Source organism: Pundamilia nyererei, unplaced genomic scaffold, assembly GCF_000239375.1.
Source record: "Pundamilia nyererei isolate P.nyererei 1_Seehausen unplaced genomic scaffold, PunNye1.0 scaffold00187, whole genome shotgun sequence".
NCBI lineage: Eukaryota > Metazoa > Chordata > Actinopteri > Cichliformes > Cichlidae > Pundamilia > Pundamilia nyererei.
This window is the reverse complement of record NW_005187588.1, coordinates 568,780-589,485: the sequence shown is the minus strand read 5'-3', so window position 1 is coordinate 589,485 and position 20,706 is coordinate 568,780. Positions and strand designations below refer to the sequence as shown.

Below are 20,706 nucleotides of genomic sequence, written 5' to 3'. Positions count from 1 at the left end.
GGAGGACCATCCTATTTTTATTTGTATCTTTTGTTGGGAACATACCATCTTCCTCAGTGCGGATAAGAAGCTGTAAACTTTCTGGTCCATCCCCAGCTTCCGTCTGTGCCCTCACGGTTATGCCGTACTCAGTCCATTTCTCTAGGTTTTCCAGGAGATACGGAGAACTTTCCGGAGAAATTCCATCAATTCTTTTTGATGTTTTGTTGCCCTCTGTAGTGGCATACTGGATGGAGTATCCTGTAATGATGCCGTTCTGAAACTCCACAGGTGGTGGTGCCCAACTTACCAGGACGCTGGTAGAACTGGGACTGGTGCATTTGATGTCCTGGGGAGGTGCTGAAGGAACTGATTGGCCAGTTTTGAGGAGGCACAATAGGGGTTGTTTGGGTAAATGTTATTTGGTTGTGTGTACAAGTTGTTATTGGTGGGTGGAGAGGTGAGTGGAGAAGTGAGGTTTGCCATGGGGGTGAAATTGAGCAGATGAGAGACAGAGAGCAAAAGACAAAGAAACACAAAATGAAAAAGAAACTCTGGAGAACTGAAGCTCTTTTGAAAAATGACCATAGAAATTAAAAGATGGTTGAACAGAGATACTGAAATGATGGGTGTCAACTTCTGTTTGGTAGCAATGTTTGATTAATGAAAACGAGTGAATGACAAAAACACTGACTAGAGCTTGAAACACACATACCTTCCCATAATTTGTCCTTACAGCCTACAAGCCTCTGTGGTCCATGTTGGACTTCTCATGTCTATCTGCCAACCTCGTCTTACCTTGTTTTACTGAGTCTCTTACGGACCTCAGATTGGTAGCCAACAAATGAAGTTTTTCTGGCAATCTTAAAAGAATTGCTTAGTACTGTATGCAAAATACATCAACTAAAGCTAAGTTCTTGAAATAATTATTGGTCTTTTATATATTTGTTGAAATATCAATTCTGAGGTCAGCTCCAGCTATGGTCTTGATTCACGATGGCCCCTTTTTGACAATGCAACAATGCCACATATGTGTCTAATTAAAATTGCAGCAGAGAAACCTACGTGATTTAGCATTACATGTATTTGCTTTTGCATTGTCAAAACTGGATCTTGTTTCTCTTTCGCTCTCACAAACACCTTCACACTTTCACACACTGCAGTCTGTGCAGGTAGACCTACGTGTCTGTGGTGTGTCAATGGACACTTCATTGGTATATGCCCCAATTCCATTTTTGCTTTTGGCAGCTAGCTGGAAGGTGTAGGTGGAAAAGGGCTTCAAGTTCTTGAGCAGGTAGGATGTGGCGGGCTCAAAGCTCACTTTTTTCTGAAGGGACAAAAAGACAAGAGTTAACTTTTTATAACTAGATCAATAATGATATCAAATTAGTATCACTTTACACAATCGTATTTGAATTTGTTATTGTCTATCCACCTACCAATGTGATCAGAATTTTAGGGACACTCATTAAGGGCATGGATGTCATGGTATCTTGGAGCTTTTAATGATTTCTTTCAACTTTTCATTTTTTCAGGTGCACTGATTTTACAGCATACATCTTTAGTGACTGTTTGCTGAACTGGCAGAATTAGCAGAGTTTGTTTGAAATGGTTGGTTTCCTGAGACAGAACTGGCTGATCCACAAATTTTCAATAGAGTTGATGTTGGGGCTTTGGGAAGCCCTTCCAAAAACGTAACATCAAACATTTCAAAAATGGTTTTGATGTGTGTTTGGGATCATTGTTCTGTTTCTTTACTCGTTTTTCCCATTGTTTTAAAAAATTGGTCAATCCAACAACTGCTGTGAAACTAATCCATGTTATGTGGGAAAAGAGAAACTACCAGTTGTAATCAGTCACGATCACCAATGATTAAAAGAATCAAGATTCAAATTGAGCCTGTTTGCGTGCCCTGTTGATCCTGTGTGGACTCGAGAAATAAATAAATCATTAAATTCAAACTTGTGCACTCAATTCATGTTTTTTAAAGTCATTAAAGTTTTCTTTTCTGTACAATCATACCACCCTGAAAACTGAACAGTTCAAAGAAAACATTCAACGTCCAAAATGATCATGACATTCATACCAATGCTGGGTTTAGGTAAACTTCCGACCACAACTTTACCTATAAAATTATAAATTTATGAAAACAGCCCATTTAGTGACAATTTTTTTAATCTCCCCATCTTTACCTCTTCTGTGTCGTCAGCTCGTCGGTAAACAAGTTCATATCCTGTAATCTGGTTATCTGGGCCACCCTGGGTCGTTGGAGCCACCCAGGACAACAGGATACTGGTTTCAGACTTTGCCTCACCCTTAAAATCTAATGGTTGAGAAGGAACTAAAGGGGAAGAGGATTGTTTAAAGAACACTAAGACTACATAATCTTAACCATTATATGTCATTTGCTTCTCTTATTTTACCTCCTGTCTTGGCTATAATCTGCAGGTCCTGGGACAAGGGGCCATCTCCTACAGAGGTAAAGGCCAGCACTCGGATGTAATAAGTCTTGTTAGGAGTCAAATCCTGGATGGTGATGAAGCTGGATCCACGCACCATCTGCTTCTCCCACTGCACAACACCGGTGCACAACACAATGCATGAATGCAAGCAGGCACACAGATACACTCTCATACCTTATACATCTTGGCAACACAAGTTATCATCTGTTATGCATAAATAGTAACAATAACAATAAGCCAAACCACACACACAGGAATACACACCTGGTTCACTGGCAGCGAATTGTCAGAGGTGTAGTACACTCTGTAACCGACCACCTGTCCATTAGGTTCCTCAGGCTCATCCCAGTGGATCATTGCTGTTGTGGCGCTCAGCATCCGACCTATGACCTACAAATAAAAAGAGTAAAATTAAACACCAAGTGCAAAAGTGACACAAATGTGGAGAAAGTTTAAACCTGGATTCTGCTAATAGGCAACAGGGGACAGTTTATGTGGTTGCCAAACGGACAGTGATCGCATTTAAGTCTAGGGGGAAAAGACCCTTCATCTACAGAAGGTGTACGTTTTGGTTGACATGTCGATATTGCGCGTGTGAAAGTGCCATCGCACTACCACCACCATGTTTGACTATTGGTAAGTTCTTTGTATTGAAATGCTGTGTTAGTTTTACACCAGCTGTGAGAAGATTCATCAGTCCACAGAATATTTTTCCAAAAGTCTAGGAGACCAATAAGATGCTTTTTGGCAACTGGGAAACGTTTGTGTTCTTTTTGGTCAGCAGTGTTTTTTCCTTGGAACTCCTCCATGGATGCTTCCCCCCCCCCAATCTCTTTCCATGTTGAATCTTGAAGACTGACCTTAACTGAGACAAGTGAGCTGGCAGTTCTTTAGATGTTATTCTGGGTTCTTTTGCGCCCTCCTGGATAAGTCACCGATGTACTCTTGGAGTAATTTCGGTAGGCTGGCCAATCCTGGGAAGGTTCACCACTGTTCCAAGTTTTCTCAATTTGTAAATAATGGTTTACATCAGGGTTCAATGGGGTCCTAAAGCCTTACAAATGGCTTTGTAACATCTTCCAGACTGATAGATGTCAGTGTCTTTGTTTGTCAGCTATTATTGAGTTGTTTGTAGATTGTGGCACAATGTGTTACTTTAAAAAAAGATCTTTTGGCCTACTTCATTTTGTCAGACAGGTGTCAGATATGTAAGGGGTTTCTTGATTCAGCAGTCCTAGAAGTAATCAGGTCTGGATGTGGCTAGTTCAACTGAACTCTTTGCAAAAACATGATTAATCACAATTAATTAATAATTGAAAAAGGAGGACTGATTACTTTTTTGATGCAGAACCTGGGAAGTTTGGCATGTTTTTTCCATAAAGAAATGAAACCATTGTGTAAAAACTGCATTTTGTATTTGCTTATCTTTGTCTAATATTAAAAGTTGTTTGATGATTGGAGAGATGTAAACATGACAAATATGCAAAAACAAAACAAAAATAAAACTAAGAAATCAAGAAGGGGGGGAAAAGTTTGTCACAGCACTGGAAAACAGCACACACTGAAATGCATTAAAATAGAGGATAAATGCATCCTCATATTGAACCAGAAATACCAATTTGTATTTATATGCCTAACTAGTCAAGTTCCATATTACATCCATATCTCTCTACATGTAATATGAAATGTTATGATATGTAAAATGTATAATATGTGAGGTGAAGCCTTAGAAAAATTTGGTCTCTGACCAAATGTAAATGATTTAAAACCCTATATAAATATAAGACACATGTATTTTATAGAAAATTATGATGATTTATTTCGGCTAAAATGCCATCACTGTGATATTTTATCCAATTCCACATTTTTGTATACCATAGTTTGCAATAATTAGTGAAATAAATCCTGGTATATGGCCCTTTGAACAAATTCTAATCATTCCAGTATGTATGCTTGTACCAAATTTGAAATTCCCTCAAAGCTTTTATGAGAATAGAACAGGATGGACAGACAGCTCCAGCAACGGCTGTCTCAGAGTCAAAAATAGCCTCGATCCATATTTGGAAAGAACATTTTTATCGCTGTAAAAACTGCTTTCCACTTTGTAAAATAAAGGCATCATCCTGACCTGGCGAGGAGGCGAGGAGGGGGCCTGCTCAGCTGTGCGAGCCTCCACCACCTCGCTGGAGGGGCCCTGACCAATGGTGTTGACAGCTGCCACCCGAAAGTCATAGTGAGAGTAAGGACTCAGGCCGCCCACACTATAGCGTGTTGTAGCAATGCCATCAATCTCTTTATAGGGGTCCTCTGAGCCTTTGGCGCGATGCTAGATGAAACAAGAGATGAAAAGGGGAAGAAGAAGAAGTACAGACTGAATTCAAGCTGCAATAAACAACTTTGTATTGAGTTAACAGCTACAGCTGTGTCTGTATACATAAATACATCAAAACTATGTAAAACCATACCTGCATCTACTCATCTAGATTTACATTGAAATGTACAGAGTGAAATTTGGCAATTCATGTTTCATGCAGGAGTCCTGCAATTTAGAAAGTGAGTATTTCAATACTACTGTTAACCATAGTACTATTAATTCATTCTCTTTTATGAATTTACCACTGTCAGTAGGGAGTATTCACAGGACACCAGATTTACTTTGAACACTTCGAGGGAGGTTATTAGTATTGGGAGAAACAGGGATTCCTGCCTTTGCAGCCATACTAAGTAGGCTTGAGGCCAACATAATAACAGTTTATATTGATAAATCCTAGTGCTCTAAGACTCTGGGTATGCAGAGAATGCAATAATTCATAAATAGCATTTTTTATTTACAACAGAACATAGAAAACATGACATTTTCTAAATCCTTTAACGATATTATTTATTCTAGATAACGAGTCTTTACGCTTTTACATTGAGGAACATTATTGCGAAATTGTTCCACGTTTTGTATTTTTAATAAAATGATAAAATGCCTCAATTCAAGCTTTCTGTGCATTGTTCTGAAAATATTGGTTTATGAGATCTGGAATTCACTGGATTGTGTTTTATGTACACAGCATTATACATCCCAAGTTTCTTGGAATTCGAGTTGTATAATGTGTGTCTCAGCAATTTGTGTACATATAGTGCTGTGAGGTAGGTAATGTTTACGTGCTTACAAGTCTGTCATACCTGTATGATATAGTAGGAGACGGGTTCAGGGTTTCCAGAATCCCAGGTGAGAGTGATGCTTGTTGCAGTTCTCTCTGTCACCACAGGCATGCCAGGAGCCTTTGGTAAAGCTGAAGTGTGGAAAAAAGACGAGACATATTTTATTGTTTATTGTAATAGACAGCTGGGCAGAGACACGTTTAGCACTCTAGTGCATCACCTCTTTTTTAAGCGCCCCAAGCAACGTTTTCTCAGTGTTTCTTGATAGGATTTAAGCTGCTCAGCAGATCAGGGCCTTCTTTGTCATATATATTTTTTTTAATTAATTCTCTAAATATTTTGTCTTGAAGAGAAACACGCAATGAATTTAAGACCACTTAACAGCATTTTACTGCAAAGCTGTGCTAGTTTAATGTATAGACATGGCTTGGTATTGTCTTGCTGACAGAAGTAAGACTAGTTTACTGGTACAGGATGCAGTTCTTGATTTTTTTTAAAGAAGAATTTCATATTTTTGACTGAGTCTTACAATCTTACATGAGTTCAGGCCCAGAACTCATACAGTGTAACTCGTGCAGCTCTTTCTGGATTTTTGTGTTACACTTTTCATGTTTATTTATTCATTGCATGGTGAAGTCTTTACAGTAGAAACCATGACAAGCATTGTTCATTGAGCTCAAAGAGAGATTTTCACAAACCCATTAGGTCAGTTTTTAATGTAGTGCCACTTGAGGCCATGAAGATCATAGTAATTCAATATTGTTCTAGGTCTTGTCCTTTGAGTACATAGATTTACCACAAGCTCTTTAAATTTCAACATTTCTTTTTAATTTTTGTGATGACAATCCCCATTTTTCCTTCTGAAAGACTTTAAAAGTCTGTATGGATGCTCTTTTCATACAGTATATCATTACGTTAGCTACCTGTTACCCATTTGCCTAAATAGCTGAAAGATACTCCAACACGCGTTATTCCTAAGAACTTTCTTAAAACACAAATTTTCTTTCTTACCCCTGTTCCAACTTTTCTGAGAGTTACAGGAACTCAATTCAAAATCAGCACATTCTTCACAAAGTAACTACAACAGCAAAATCTCAGCTTCAGTATTTAACACGTTTTTCATACAATACTGAGTTTAGATTTGCACATCACTACACTGTCTTTTGATTTCCATTTGCTTAAAGCAGCTCCCCAAGGAATAGAGTTGCATTTGAAACCAAATTAACCCTCTTGAAATAATTAAGTATTCAAACTGATACAGCTGTTACAGCAATAAGAAGAGCCTTTTCCAATCTAAACCATAACAAAACAAATCTAACTAAATCTCATAAGTCCATGTTACGGCCCTAGCAGGGCCTCCTCCTGAAGTTGCCTGTGTGGGCGTGTCCTACCATCTCTCCTGCCTTAGGTGCCACCTTTTTCTATCGTACAGCTGACTCACGTCAGCAATTAAAGGTATTTAAGGGCAGAGAAAGGTGAGCTCTGGCGCCAGAGTGCCATGTGAGTGGTTGCAGCTAGTTAGCTGTGTGTTTGCACTAAGTTAGCTGTGTGAGTGTTTGGAGGTTGCAGCTAGTGACATTGTTTTTTTGTGATTGTTTGCTCCTGCTTGGTGGAGAGTGTTTGGTTACTAACCTTTTTTCTGGCTTCCATTATAATAGCTTCTTCTTAATTTTAATTAACTGTAAAACATGTAGTTGTCTTTGTATCTGCTTCAAATGTATTCAGTGACTATTTGTCTGCGTCCATATAGTACAGAACTGCATCTTTAGTGTGTTCATTAGATGCACTCATTACTTTCCTCTTCAATACATATTTTTAACATCTGTATATAAAGGAGCTCTCATACAAATAAGTTTCTTTACTGTCTTACTTTTTAATTCTTTTGTAATAAAAATACATGTTAAACAGAGAGAAAGAGAGCACTGCAGTTCTGCCTTATTACAAAGTCATAAGCAAAATCGCCCTCGATTAAGGTTGGTGTATAACTCTTTTGTTCCTATCCTTTCCACTACTCACCTTTAACTATAATCTGTGCCACTGCCTCAATCACACCTAGCGTTGACATGGCAACGCACGTGTAATTGTTGGACTGGCGTACGTCAGTCAGTTCTAGTACATTGCGGCCAATGGGCATGTCGTCCTCTGGCGTCAGGTCTTCTGCTCCCAGCATCCATTTCACATATGGCATGGGTGAGCCTACCGCCACGCAGGTGATGTTGACGTTCCCTCCTGGCATGATTTCGCTATCCGCCGGAGGAATGGAAAAGCGAGGGGGGACACGGCGCACTGGACCAAACGGCAAAGAAGGCAAGAGAAGACAAACAATTACGATTTAATGATTGTGCAGAGCGGCGGAGAACAATCAGGAGGTTTGAGCTCTGAGATAAAGTTTTATGACATTCAAGTTAGAGTACAAGCATTTGAACAGTCTGGTACACTACCATTAGGGTGCATGTGATATCAAGATGTTTTATTAATGTGAATTTTAAAATTTTATGAACATAAAAGACAGAAAAAAGGAGAACAAAAATCACAACACACACACACATGCATTCACATGGAAAAACAGCACATGGTATATTACTCTGGAGTAAAATGTACAGGCGGGTTTAGACTTTCAGTATTGCACACAGCCCACAGCTGAGCCACACAAACAGAAAGTGTCAGTTTAATGGAAGAAAAAAGGCAAAAAACAACAACTCAGGACTCGAGAGAACCACTCGGTCGTTACAGTACCAACCTTCTCGCAGCTCTGCAGTGGGAGATATGACATGGCGGGAGGAGGAAGAAAAGACAGGAAAATGCAAAATATCAGAAAGAGAATACAAGACAAAGAGAGATATGTTAGACAAAAAGAGCTTTGCAAGGTGGCAAAATACAGAAAGGACAAGAGAACGAGCAAGGAAGGGCAAGAACGTGTGAGGGGAGGACAGGAAAGAAAAGGAGGCCATACATGGCCAACGTTGGTGAAAGCGTTCCTGTTTAAGGCAGGCTCCTCTGCCAGCTGTCTCCATAGACTGCCTGTCAAACACTCACTGAGAAGCTCTGCAAGATTTCCCTGGCCCTGCAAGCACTGTTAGACACACATCACTGACTGTATGCTGTTTGTGTTTATGTGTACGTGCATGTGGATTTTATATATGACATAGGTGTGTATCCTAATGTGTGTGAATTCAGTGTTTGCTATGTATCCCCATGAGCCATGTTGGAGTCAGAAAAAAAGAAAAAAAAAGATGCTCCACTGTTTAAGACCTTTTTTAAGGGGTGGGTTGAAGGCAGACAACAGAGCAAAAGGCCCCAGGAATAAAAATGTCTCCGAGATTCAAACATTTTGTGGGTATGCGTGTGAACGTGCGTGTGCTGAAGGAGCAGAGGGGAAGACAGCGCCTGAGGAGGTGAGATGCCTGTCAGATTTGGAGAGAAATACAAGTTTTAACCAGACAATGATTTGGTTTTTCTCTGAGGTCTAAAGGCTAAGAAGGCAGGGCAAAGAGATAAGTGACTCGAGTGAAACATTTAGGCCAGCCTTAAGAGCGCTCATTCTTAAACCATCCAGTTTCATTGCTCGATAGCTAAAAACTATAAAATATAGTCTACTTAAAAGCATTGTATCATGTTAATAAATTTGATATATTCCTAATATAGGTCTATCTACTGATACGTGTGTGTAAATTTCATCTCATCCACACATAATCATTAGAATTGTTGCATCATCATAAAAAAAGTGTTCAAACTCTTACCTCTTACATAAAGGTTAGCTGGGGTGGAATAACGTGTCCCATCCCTGTTGGTAGCAACACACTCATACTTCCCCTGGTCTGACTCCTCACTCATCTCTATCTGGAGGGCACCTGGATGCATGGAGGGATGGAGAGGAAGAGCAAAAAGATAAAGAGAGGACAGAGAGTCACACAGACAGACAGACAGAAGAAAGAGCAATCACACAGAAGTGGAAGACATTAGGAATTTTGATATAGTAAGTATATACATTAACATATAAATGGTAAAAAAAAAAAACTGCAGAAAGAATAAGAATAAATGAGTCTGTGGGCATTTTCAGAAAACAAACAGGCTGAACTCATTCTGAGGAAAGTAGGGGTACAAACAGAGCCAAATCTATAGAGCGACTTTAACAAGTTTCTACCACTTTCAGCAAGAATCTGCCCAAAACAAGGGTCAGCTTCCTGATTTCAAAATATGAAAAAAAGAAAAAAGAAAAAAAGAGAAAAACAACCCAAAAGACCAAAACAAAACCTACAAAAAAGGAGAATGCGGTCTTCATGCAAAGCAAATGAAACAAACAGCTAGAATGTGCAGAAATCCGTCACTGTATTTTGAGAAGAAAAAAAAATGCTGAAAATTGAGATGCAGTTACATTAAGCAACAAATCATGTTTCATTTTCCAAGGATAACGTCTGACAAAAGATATTGCCATGGCAATAAGATTTCCCCAACCCTTTCGGATCCACCAATGGGATCAGGAGTGTGATGTCAATTTAAAACACACCCAATAAGGAGGTAAAGACATCAACCGACCTCCGTCAAGGCCAACAGATGGGAAAAAAAAAAGAACGACATACGCAAAGCCTTGGGAAGGGACCGATGTTTTCTCGCTCCCTGAAAATAGAAAAACTGTCAAAAAAAGAGTCAACCAGAGGTTCTTTAAAGATGGTGTGGTAAGGCAAAAAAGCGCCCATAAAAACTTTATCAAAAAAGTGGTTGTTTGGGGCTTTTTATCGGTAATGAGAGAGGTAAAGAGAGAGGTAATGGTAAAAACCATGAAAGTATGTGTGTTTCTGTGTGTGTGCGTGTGGAGATTTGAGAATTTATGTGTGCGTGTGAGCGCACTCATGTTTGCAAGTGTGTGTCTGAGTCTTTGCCATCTGGACTTTTCAGCCTGAGCGAATAACAGCTGGGAGGAAAAACAAAACTGGGACGTTTGATTGGGCAAATAGAGACAAGGTAGAAGGAGAGGCCAGGCCAAGCTTAGGTCAAGACCTCTGAGAAAAAGAGAAAAAAAAAGAAAAAGAAATTCAGGTCACAAAAATTTAAAAAGCAACAAACAAACAAACAGAGGTAGAAGTGAGTACGCTTTTTCACCTCAAACTAAGCAACAAAGAAAGAAAACCAAGTTGTAAACATATCATGCGTTTGATTGGAAACACGGTCGATGTGAACGGTGGTTAAACTGATGGGTACGAAAGAGAGATCACAACATGACGAGGAAGGAAGCAATGGACTTCTTTGTTACAGAGTGAACGCTGAGGCTGAGATGGAAAAATTAAAGTGTGAAGAGGGGATGAAGGATGAGAAGAGGGGAGGTGACAGTCATAGTATAATGAGTTGCTTGCTCAACTCCAATTCCTCCTCTTGCACCTACTGCAGATCTGAAGCAGTTGGATGAGTTTTACCAATGTCACAGAGTCTTGAGTCTTTTGGACTAAACCCCATATTGATTAACCCACCCGGGGCTGCTTTTCAGATCTGTGAGACAAGTAGGAACCAGGGGTTGAAAAGGAATCAGGCCACTGTGTCATGTTGGTCCTCCCAGCAGTCTTACCTCGTATGGGCGTGCCACCTGAGTGGGCAATGAATGCACGAGATTAGAGAAGGAGAAGAAGAAGAAAATGTTAGTACCACAGAAGGAGAAGGGGATAAGGGAGGGAGGGACTGGGGGAAGGGGGTGGGGGTGGGGAGTAACTTGGCAAGGAGAAGAATCAAATTAGAGAGAAAGACTCAAAATATAGATCCTTACAGAGCGAGAGGAAGAAGAGGCATAAAGGAAATAGAATAAACTAAGACAGAATAAGCCTGAGAAGAGGAAAAACTGACCTGAGATAGAGCGATAGACAGTGACAGAGCTATAAGGAGATGGGTTATTGATTGGACTTTATTGACTTGTAGCAGGGGTGGATGTGGCTATAGGAGAAGGGTGTCTGCACTACACTCATCTGGGTGTCTAAAAAGTGTACTGGCGAACTCTAAGTCCATTAACTACTATGAGCTTTTAACTGCTCTTGTCCTCTAAATGGCTTGAAACCAGGTTTAATCCTGCTAGTTGCAAAGTGTGTTAAAACCTCTATTAGATAATGCGATATTTGCCCCATGCAAGGCAAGCACCCGCTATTTTAGTTCGTGGCTTCTGAGTTCATCTGAGCAGTGACTTCCTAGTAAATTCACTCTTAGCCAGTCACATCACAGGTCTCTATTCTCTGAAACAGCTGTGCCAATTACAGTGATGCATGATGACAACAGCTCCAAAAACAGCAAGAGGCTGATTAAAAAATGTTATTATTGTCTGGGTGGTGCCGAAAGGCACATCCTAAACACACAACACATCAAATTTTCAGCCAAAGGCAGATGGTGTGGGTTTTTATTCAAGTTGTGGAATAATACACAAACAATAAAAACGTGGCAGAAGCCTTTGATGTGCCCTAATCTCTCAGAACTACCTTAAATGATAAATGCTGACATGCAGCTTTGCACAAAATAAACATTTTTTATGGTGATTTAAAAGACTCAACTGTCTGGAGAGCGATTAATTAAGGTGATGTATTTGCATAAATCATAAATACATATTTTCATACTCTGTCATACTTCATTTGCTCTCGCTGATGAAATCACAACAGCGTGGTTCTCAGATAACTTTTCCCAGCACGTCTATACATATTTTCCACCAAAAATGCAGACACCCCACGCGGCGCTGACTTATTGGAATGAACTCACACCTGTTTGTGTGATGTGCGCACAGTGTGGTCGCAAAGTAAAGTCATTTAAAGGTCAGGAAATTACCAAACCGATAAAGCGCAAGCTTTTGTGCCACCACTAAAATAGGGCTTATCACATCAGAGCGCTTTCAGCAGGGCATCAACTGTCAGCCAAGAAATGCTCAACTGAAATCAGACGCATGTGTCGAGCTGATGTCTCTTAGGCTCATCTTAAGGTATCTAAATTGAAAATGTATTTTAAAAAAAGTATAGCAAAGTATTTTAAGGTAATACTACCTATGAGAAATGAAAGCTAAAGCCAGCCTCTACTTTCCCCCCCTCAGTCTTATAATGAAATTTTAAAATTTATAAACTAACATGACAAAAAAACATCAGTTTTAATCAGATTAAACTATATGTCAGAAAGTAGATTTGCAATTTAACAGATACAACTCTGCCTTTAAAGGTGTAACATGAGGAAAAACTAAGGTCTGAGTCCTCGCATTACAGGAAAATTTAAGCTGTAGTAATCGCATATTTGGCCCACTGTGCATTTATATGCCAAAGAAGTTTTTCTAAATCAAGTAAATGATTCAAATGTCTAAAACATTTCACGTGATTGTTGGAAAATTAGTGGAAATTACAGCATCACTAAATTTTCAACTATCCATAAACTGAGCAGATGAGTTTGTTTCTTCTTCTTTTTAAAACAGTTAATCCTTACTAAGCTCTTTTTTACACTAATGCAGTGTAACGTCTGACCACTACTTTTACACCACAGCAGCTAGACTTATATGTTTTCATATATGCCTATCACAACGCACAGCTAATGTCTAGAAGGCTGAAACGTGGTCTCGATTGATTTCTTTATCCTGGCTCCACCAGTGGCCATCTAGAGCTCATAGCTATTGACTGGTAACTTTATACAGCAGACTGGAGATAGTAAGTGGATGAGTGAAAGGCAGGGTGAGTGAGTGAGTGAGGGAAAGAATATTTGAATTAGCAAAGGAGTGGAAAAGTAAATAGGTGAGTGTGAGGAGAAAAAATATTATTCTCTGGGCGTGGAAGGGCTGCAGGTGCACAGATGAGGGTGAGGTCAGCTACATCTAGGTTGACAGAGTGTGTGTGTGTCTTTCTATGTGCATGTCTGTGTGTGTGTGTGTTTGTATGTCCTCTTTGTGGCATCTACCTTTAGCCAGTACAATGTACAGGTGCTTTGAGAGACAAGTGCGTGTATTACAGTGGGTGTGTTCACATCTATGCTTTGTGCTGTGTAAAAACTGTTAGTATGCCATGCATTTTAATAACACTGCAATAGTTGTAAAAGTGAGCAGCAGCAAAATCAGTAGCAACATTAGTGAACAGTATATAGAAAAGTGGACAGTGAGGGTGTGGGCCTTGGAACAGAAGCACTTACCAAAGGACTCTGTGGTTAAAAAGATACAAAGAGAAAAGAAACAGCATAGACATTGCATTACAATCGGACCATTAGTTACACAGAGGAGTTGACTTAGTAGAAACACCTTGAAAACTCCACAAAAAAAAGTAATGACATGGAAATTTATACTTTAAAGAATCATACAAGTCACGCTATTTTTCATCATAATAACAACCACTTAAAAAAGCTAACATGGCTAACTACCAAGTATTTTACATTTAAGTTGTAACAATTTTTCTACATCCTTTAAATGTTTTTTTTTTTTTAATTTCTTTATAAATTAAGATAATAAAGAATCCAGTGCAGGGTCTTGGGGGTTGAGCCAGATAATAATAATAATAATAATAAAAAAAGCAGGGACACAAACAAATAGGTTGGTATATCCACACAGAAGCCAGAGACTTGGGTGTCCAATCACAAGAAAGGGGGTTTTAGGTCCAGAGTCGGTCCCTGAAAGCAGAAGGAGGACTGAGGAGGGAGCGGACTTACACACTACTGTGGCTCAAGAAAAAAACAAAAATATAAAAAAAAATCTCGATTGAAATGGATTAATGATTTGACTGGAACAGAATAGACTGTCCTCGTATTATTCAATTTTGGTTTTTGAAATTCTGTTATCAGATTTTCTCAGATAACACGAATACATGTTCTTGGGCTCAGTGTCACATCCACCCAGGACGCTCAAATCAGGAAAAACAAAATGTTATTCAAGTAAGTCACAGCAGTGAGCTCTATGTTAGAGAGGCCATTCAGTCAGTACATGCCACCACCACTTGGTTTTGCTAAATCTTGTCTGTAGATACAGTTTTTGAGTTTTTACTAGAGATGTAGCCCACTGATGTCTCTTAGGGACATTTTTAGTATTCTTTTACAGAAACTTTAACTGTCTGTGATGGTGACTTGCACAGGAAGACCTCAGAATTAGGAGAAAAGTCGGGAGTCCACTTTTAAAAAGGCTTAGAAGAGTTTAGAAGGGTTGGCAACCGTATACAGTCAACTCATAACAACAGCAGCAACAGCAGCAGCAGCAGCAGAAAGAGAGGCAGCTGAGAAATACAGCCAGTATCCATAGCAGGAGGAGAGTGGAGTAAGAAAAAGGGTTAACAAGGGCAAGAAAAACAGAAACTTTGTAGGAACGGGAAATAAATAATGGGTTTAAGGGGCAGATATTAAGAAGGGGACATAAAACGAAATGGTGGAGGAAAAACCCTTAAGGTGGAAATAAAATCTGGGATTGAAGAGAAGGCAAAAGAATGGAGGGATAAAAGCACTGGTTACCTGAGCGGAGCTGCTTGATTCTTCCATTGTTATTGGACGTGTTGACCGGGAGGAAATCCTTGAACCAGGTAATTTCTGGGTCAGGGTTGCCACTAGCGGCGCATAACATAGTGGCAGTCCGAGAACGCTCCACCACTTTCAGCTGGGGGCCCATGTCAATGGTGGGAAACCCTGAGGGCAGCTGATCCTCTGGAAGGATTAGGTACACAAGTAAAATATTTAACCTAGTAAGACAGAGAAGCAGTTTTCTTCTAACATCTTCCTGCAGTCTTTTCACCCTCACTTACACGTTTGTCATGTTTTGCTTGTACTGAATAGATTTGAGTCCATCGTTCCATGAGACAGGTTGTCTCTGATTTTTGTCCAGTTCTTCTGTAATTTGGAATACCTTGACTATTTCTCCCAGTTTCCTCAACTCCTTAAAAAACACCCTCCCACTGAGAGCCACTTTGTTTGTCCTCAGCTGTCCAGTTTGCTCAATTCTTCCAGCCCACACCGCAGACCACACAGAGATATGCCTAGTTTGTACTAATAACTCTTTGGGAATGACCTTGTTGGCGCAAAAATAAAAGTTTATGCCTGTAAAATTGTGTTATCTTTGGCATTTTTTGTGGATTCAGCTAAAGAAATTGGAACAAATTATGTGTTTTTGTTACAGGCTGTTAGGCAAAAAGCCTAAAGATTCAATTTAAAACAGTTTCTTTCCTAAGTTGTCTGTTATGTGTAGACACAACACTACTTCATCCCTTGAGTTAGGCATCGTTTTATGCTTAAATGAGATCAGTGTTAAGTGGCTCAAGAAACAGACAAACAAACAAACAATCCTCTTAAAATTGTCAGGTACAAGGACGTGAAGTGAAAAGCAGCCAATCACCCCCTTTACTTAAGTCTTTGGGAGTAGATCTCACCAAGAATTCAGCATGAAAACAAATAACTGTGTTTCCCCAAATGTCAAACTAATACTTGAGATTGTCCCGCCTGTCTGCGAGCAGTGCAATTTAGGCTATTAAGAAAGCTCTCACACAGTGATCAGTCTATGCTCAATGTAAGAAATTCCTGAGGCCTGAAGACACAAAGCTTAAGCACTGAAATGACATCGGGGAGGTTCAAATGCTAGTCCAGTCTCAGAGGAACTTTCAGGGGAAAACTTGCGAGCTAAATGGTAAAAGACTAATTTGGATTCAGTTTAAGTCAAAATATGTTTCACCAGCCTTGAGTCCTAAGGCAAGACTTTTGAAGAATCCAATAGTGAGGTCAAATAGCATAAGTAACATTTCATCCTACCTGACAAATTCACTAATGCTTTAGGCAACAGCTTTTTGAACAGGAATCAGGTGAGCTACAGTTTCTGTAGCGCCGCGTTTTCTACAGCATGAGCAGGTTGCATAAAGTCAAATGTGTGAGCCCTATAAAGACTTATCTACTGGGACTTGCACTCTTTTGGGATGGAAAATCAAATGAAATTTCATTAAATCAATTAAATCAAAAATAGAGAGTCATTTCACTGTGAGAGAGGAAATCAAAGGCAGTGAACCAACTTCAGTCAACTGAAGTAGGAGATTTAACAGAAGGGGGGGACAATGGCTTCGAGGAAGTAGGGGATCAAAGACGAGTGAACCCAGCTCACTAAAAACTGAAAGGTATCCCCCCTTTGAATCAAAAAGCTACAGAGCAAACCAGGTTTTTAAAACTTTGTTCAAGGCTACACAATGAATGCCACATTTGTGAGTCATCTATAATACAGGGAATAAAATCTTTAAATAAAGTCAGACGAACAAGGAATATTTATATAGAAGACAAGTTTATTTTAAGCCCTCAACCCTCCACAATCCCACACACACAAACACTCGCATACATATATTTTTTGTTTTACCCAGAATCCCTTGTGACTTTATCCCTCTACGCCAAACAGAACCTCATTAACGGGAAATCCTAGCGCTGAACCTCGCCAAGGAGATGCTAATTCTGGTACCAGCCCATCGAACCATGGCTGATAGGTCGTGAGACGCCGGTTTCATGAGTGCGTGTGTGGCCTTTTAACAGCTCCGGTTTCAATCAATCACCACGCCCGACAAATGGAAACACGGACATAATAAACCAAGAGAACAAGATGAGAAGGTGTTTGTGTGTACGAGCGTGCCAGCGAGCACGGGTGGCGAAGAGGGCGAAAGTGTGAAGAAGAAAAAAGAGAGAAGGAGAATAGACCAGAATAGATTCAAACAGACTGGGAAAAAGAAAGAGTGACAGAAAGGAAAACACAGCGAGAGAGAACAAGAGAGAGAAATAGAGAAATAGAGAGGGAGAGAGAGCACAAGGGACCTATACAGCATAACAATCATGATTCTCTCTGCTTTCATTATGCAAACGCTTACTTCAAAGCCAGCCCCTTGTAGGCAGGAATAATGCATTCTATTTCATCTACCTGGGGTGGGACACTGCACTGAACATTGAGGATGCACAGTCAGAATGCTACTCCCTGAGAACGTGCATCTTTCTCTGCCCCTTTCCTACAACCACTTAGCATGTGCGCAAAGAAAACAAAGTTGGAAATGTACCACTGCTGGTTGAAGCGTTTAAAGCCTTGCAAAACACACAAGTATGCTCATGTAATAGCTGAAAATATTTGCACACACATAGAAGTATATGTACAAAAAAACACCACAAAGACAAACACATACACACAAATTTAAAGTTGACAAGGTGGAAAGTGATGTAAATGAAAGGTTGAGGGAGGTTTCAATTGGCTAAAGCACACACACAAGTTAACGTGCGCACACAATCAGCATTCCGCCATCCATGATGGCGACAGGTGTAAGCAACACCGCAGTGTGTTTGGGTCAAAGCCGCTGCAGCATGTGTATTTGAGACTGGGCTGCTGAATGGTAACAGCTAAGAACCCCCTGAGGTCAGGGTAGATTAGTAACCCTACACTCCCTTGTTGGCGTGGCCTTGCACACATCACATTGTTTCATTTGGATGTGCTCCCTACTTCACCATTTCCACTGAGAGCCACCCAGATAATTTCACAGCTCATAGAAAAAGCCCCGCTCTCGCAATCATGGGAACCACTGCGCGAACACTGTCCCCTTTATATAAGACCTCCAAAATGAATTCTGCACGCATTGCTTTCTGGGTTTGTCATCTGTAAATTTGGAAGTCAAGCCTGGTTTTATAATCATGGGAAGAATGAGCTGGCTGCTGTATCAGAACCCAGAGTGCACCTGCAAACAAACCTGTTTCTGCCATTCACAACTGCTGCACAGTATAAACAGTGAATGCTTATAAAACAGATGACTTTAGATTTTCTAATAAAATGTTGTGTTTCTGACGTGTTAACTTCTTCCTTCTGTCTGTGATGGGTTTGTCAGGTGTGCCTGCAACACTCTAGCACTGTTACAAGGCATTTATTGTTGCAAAAAGCACCACATGACAACAAGAAGTTGTCACTGAACACAAACAGAAGAAAGTAAATAAGTTGGAACTACAAAACTCCATCATTAACTTTATTTTTTTGGGCTCAAGTACCTAAAATAACGCACAAGCTTTGTCTTCAACCACTAGTTATACAATACCTGATTGTGCCACGGATACTAAAGCACATAATTGCTCTCAGCTTCATTATTATTTCAACCACTGCCAATCACAGCCATTTACTGGAAGCCCAGATTTCAATTAGCCTGGTTCTAATCCTCAGTAATTAAGCCAGCTGACCTTAACACCGGATCCCTCCTGTCAGAGAGTCAGTCAGTCAGTCAGTCACCGGAGCTGTGTCTTTAGAGAGCCAGAGGGGAGGCATGGAGACATGACTGACAAGACTGCATGTGTGTTTGAGTGCTTTTGTTTAAGTGTGTGTGTGTGTGTGTATTTGTGTGGGTACATTTGGACTGACAGTCTATCGGGGACTATTAGCTGCTCCCAGGTGGCCTTTTATTCATCCACAACACAATGAGTCCTCAGAGGAACAGAAAGAGGCTAATCACTACATAAAGGCGGACTGTTTTAGATTGAGGATACGTTTGTATGTCTCTATGTGAGTGTGTGTGTGCTTGAGTGGTTATGGTCTTGATAAGGAAAAAAAACCTGGAAATGAGTGTATTCATCCATCAAGAGTAAAACAAAAATCAAAAATAGACGCAGACACACACAAAAGTAAGCATGCCTGCTTGCACTCAGATGGACAAGTGCACAAACACGCACAAAGACGACCATGTGAGACAGGAAAAATTCTGGATGGATGGAGCGGAACAGCACAGAAGATGCAAAGAGTGGTCTGATGTGAATAATTTAGAGGCTGCTGTGTAGTAGACCTAAGAGCATGAGGAGAGACAGAATGAGCGAGAGTTTGGGAAAAGGAGGAATGTTTGAAAAGATAAAGAGAGGAAAGGGAAAGAGTAAAAGTAGGAGGGATGGACTTGGAAACAAACAAAAACAAGTATAAGAGAAACAGGAAGAACTGAAAACTATGCTATCACCCATCAGACAGACAAGAGGGACACAGAGAGAAAGAGAAAGACAGAAGGGGAGAGAAAGCATGAGAAGACAGAACAATAGGCTGCATGTCCGTTCCCCATGAGCATGTACTGTAAAGGCAGGCAATGTGATTATCCACACTTGAGCAACTTCACTCACTAAGACACTCTTGAGCTTCAAACAACTGGTACATAATGTTCTCCTAATGGACTCCACTAACACTAACATCACTATCTGCATTAATGGACTCTTGCGAACACTAGACTGCCTACTGCAGCGGATCCAGGCTCACACTTGAATATATAGCCGCTTGCGAAGAATCCCCCAAGCCTCCAATTTCCATCCATTCACTCAGCCATCCATTAGTTACACCCACTTTATCCTGTTATTCTGGGTTACAAACAGGAATAGTCATTTGCAAATCATTGTCACTAACTTATCAGAGGAGCAGTTAACCATTGCAACTATTTCTTTTAAAATATTGCTTCAGTTAGTTAGTTAAGAAAACCTGCAAAAACAATGATTGTTTAATGTGTGTATATATATATATATATATATATTTATATTTCTGTACTATTGGAGGGTCTTGGAGGGTCTTTACCTTACAATATAAAGTGCATTGAGGCAACTCACCTTTAAGGTCTAAAGGTGAGGTGATGTATATACTGTATACGTATATACAAATATACTACATGGACAAAACAGGCGCACTGCTTAATCTTTGCATGTACATATTGTCAGCCTTATTGCCACAGTTGTACAAAATCAAGCACATGGGCATGGAACCTGCCTTTATAAAGAGATTGCAACAGACTGGCGACCTGTCCAGTGTGTACCCCGCCTCTCGCTCTCTGGCAGCTGGGGGGACTGGAGCCTCTCCCAGCTACCAGGTTGGATGAATGGATGGAGAATTTTTTGGCATAGAAGTATTACTAGGAACAAAAGGATGGGGTTTTAAACAGGGCCAATCCATCCAGTAAAAAGCCACTGAAAAGCTGTTGAAAAGATGACTTTTGCAGAAGTCTAAATGACACTGACATTTAGTTAAAAAATGAAACCCTTGTTTCGTTGGGTTATTGAAGAATTTTGGTTGAAAAGTGAAAAGAGCATTTCCTTTCATCTTTTGAAAGATGAGGAGCAGGAGATTCAGACCCACACGCCTCTCACTGTGAGGCAAACTTCTTAACCACTGAAGTCTCGCTCTCTCTCTCTCTCTCTC

The 20,706-nt window shown here is 40.1% G+C and overlaps 1 protein-coding gene across 22 annotated transcripts in view; it reads right to left on the bottom strand.

Moving 5' to 3' along the window:
* ptprdb (protein tyrosine phosphatase receptor type Db) overlaps positions 1-20,706 on the bottom strand; it is a 151,207-nt gene that overhangs the window by 30,672 nt on the left and 99,829 nt on the right. For 10 of the 22 annotated variants that reach the window (XR_312082.1, XM_005747028.2, XM_005747026.2 and 7 more), the window contains 13 exons: positions 15,018-15,206; positions 13,719-13,727; positions 11,155-11,172; positions 9,335-9,445; positions 8,335-8,346; positions 7,611-7,880; positions 5,616-5,725; positions 4,570-4,767; positions 2,706-2,831; positions 2,403-2,550; positions 2,172-2,320; positions 1,162-1,306; positions 46-348 (listed from right to left, as the gene is read on the bottom strand). Coding sequence is in view for 21 of the 22 variants with exons in the window: in XM_005747028.2 (XP_005747085.1) it covers positions 46-348; positions 1,162-1,306; positions 2,172-2,320; positions 2,403-2,550; positions 2,706-2,831; positions 4,570-4,767; positions 5,616-5,725; positions 7,611-7,880; positions 8,335-8,346; positions 9,335-9,445; positions 11,155-11,172; positions 13,719-13,727; positions 15,018-15,206 (1,788 nt within the window). In the remaining variant the exon portion in view is untranslated. The remainder of the gene's footprint in view (positions 1-45; positions 349-1,161; positions 1,307-2,171; positions 2,321-2,402; positions 2,551-2,705; positions 2,832-4,569; positions 4,768-5,615; positions 5,726-7,610; positions 7,881-8,334; positions 8,347-9,334; positions 9,446-11,154; positions 11,173-13,718; positions 13,728-15,017; positions 15,207-20,706) is intronic. The other 12 variants (XM_005747039.1, XM_005747040.1, XM_005747036.1 and 9 more) reach the window with 10 other exon arrangements.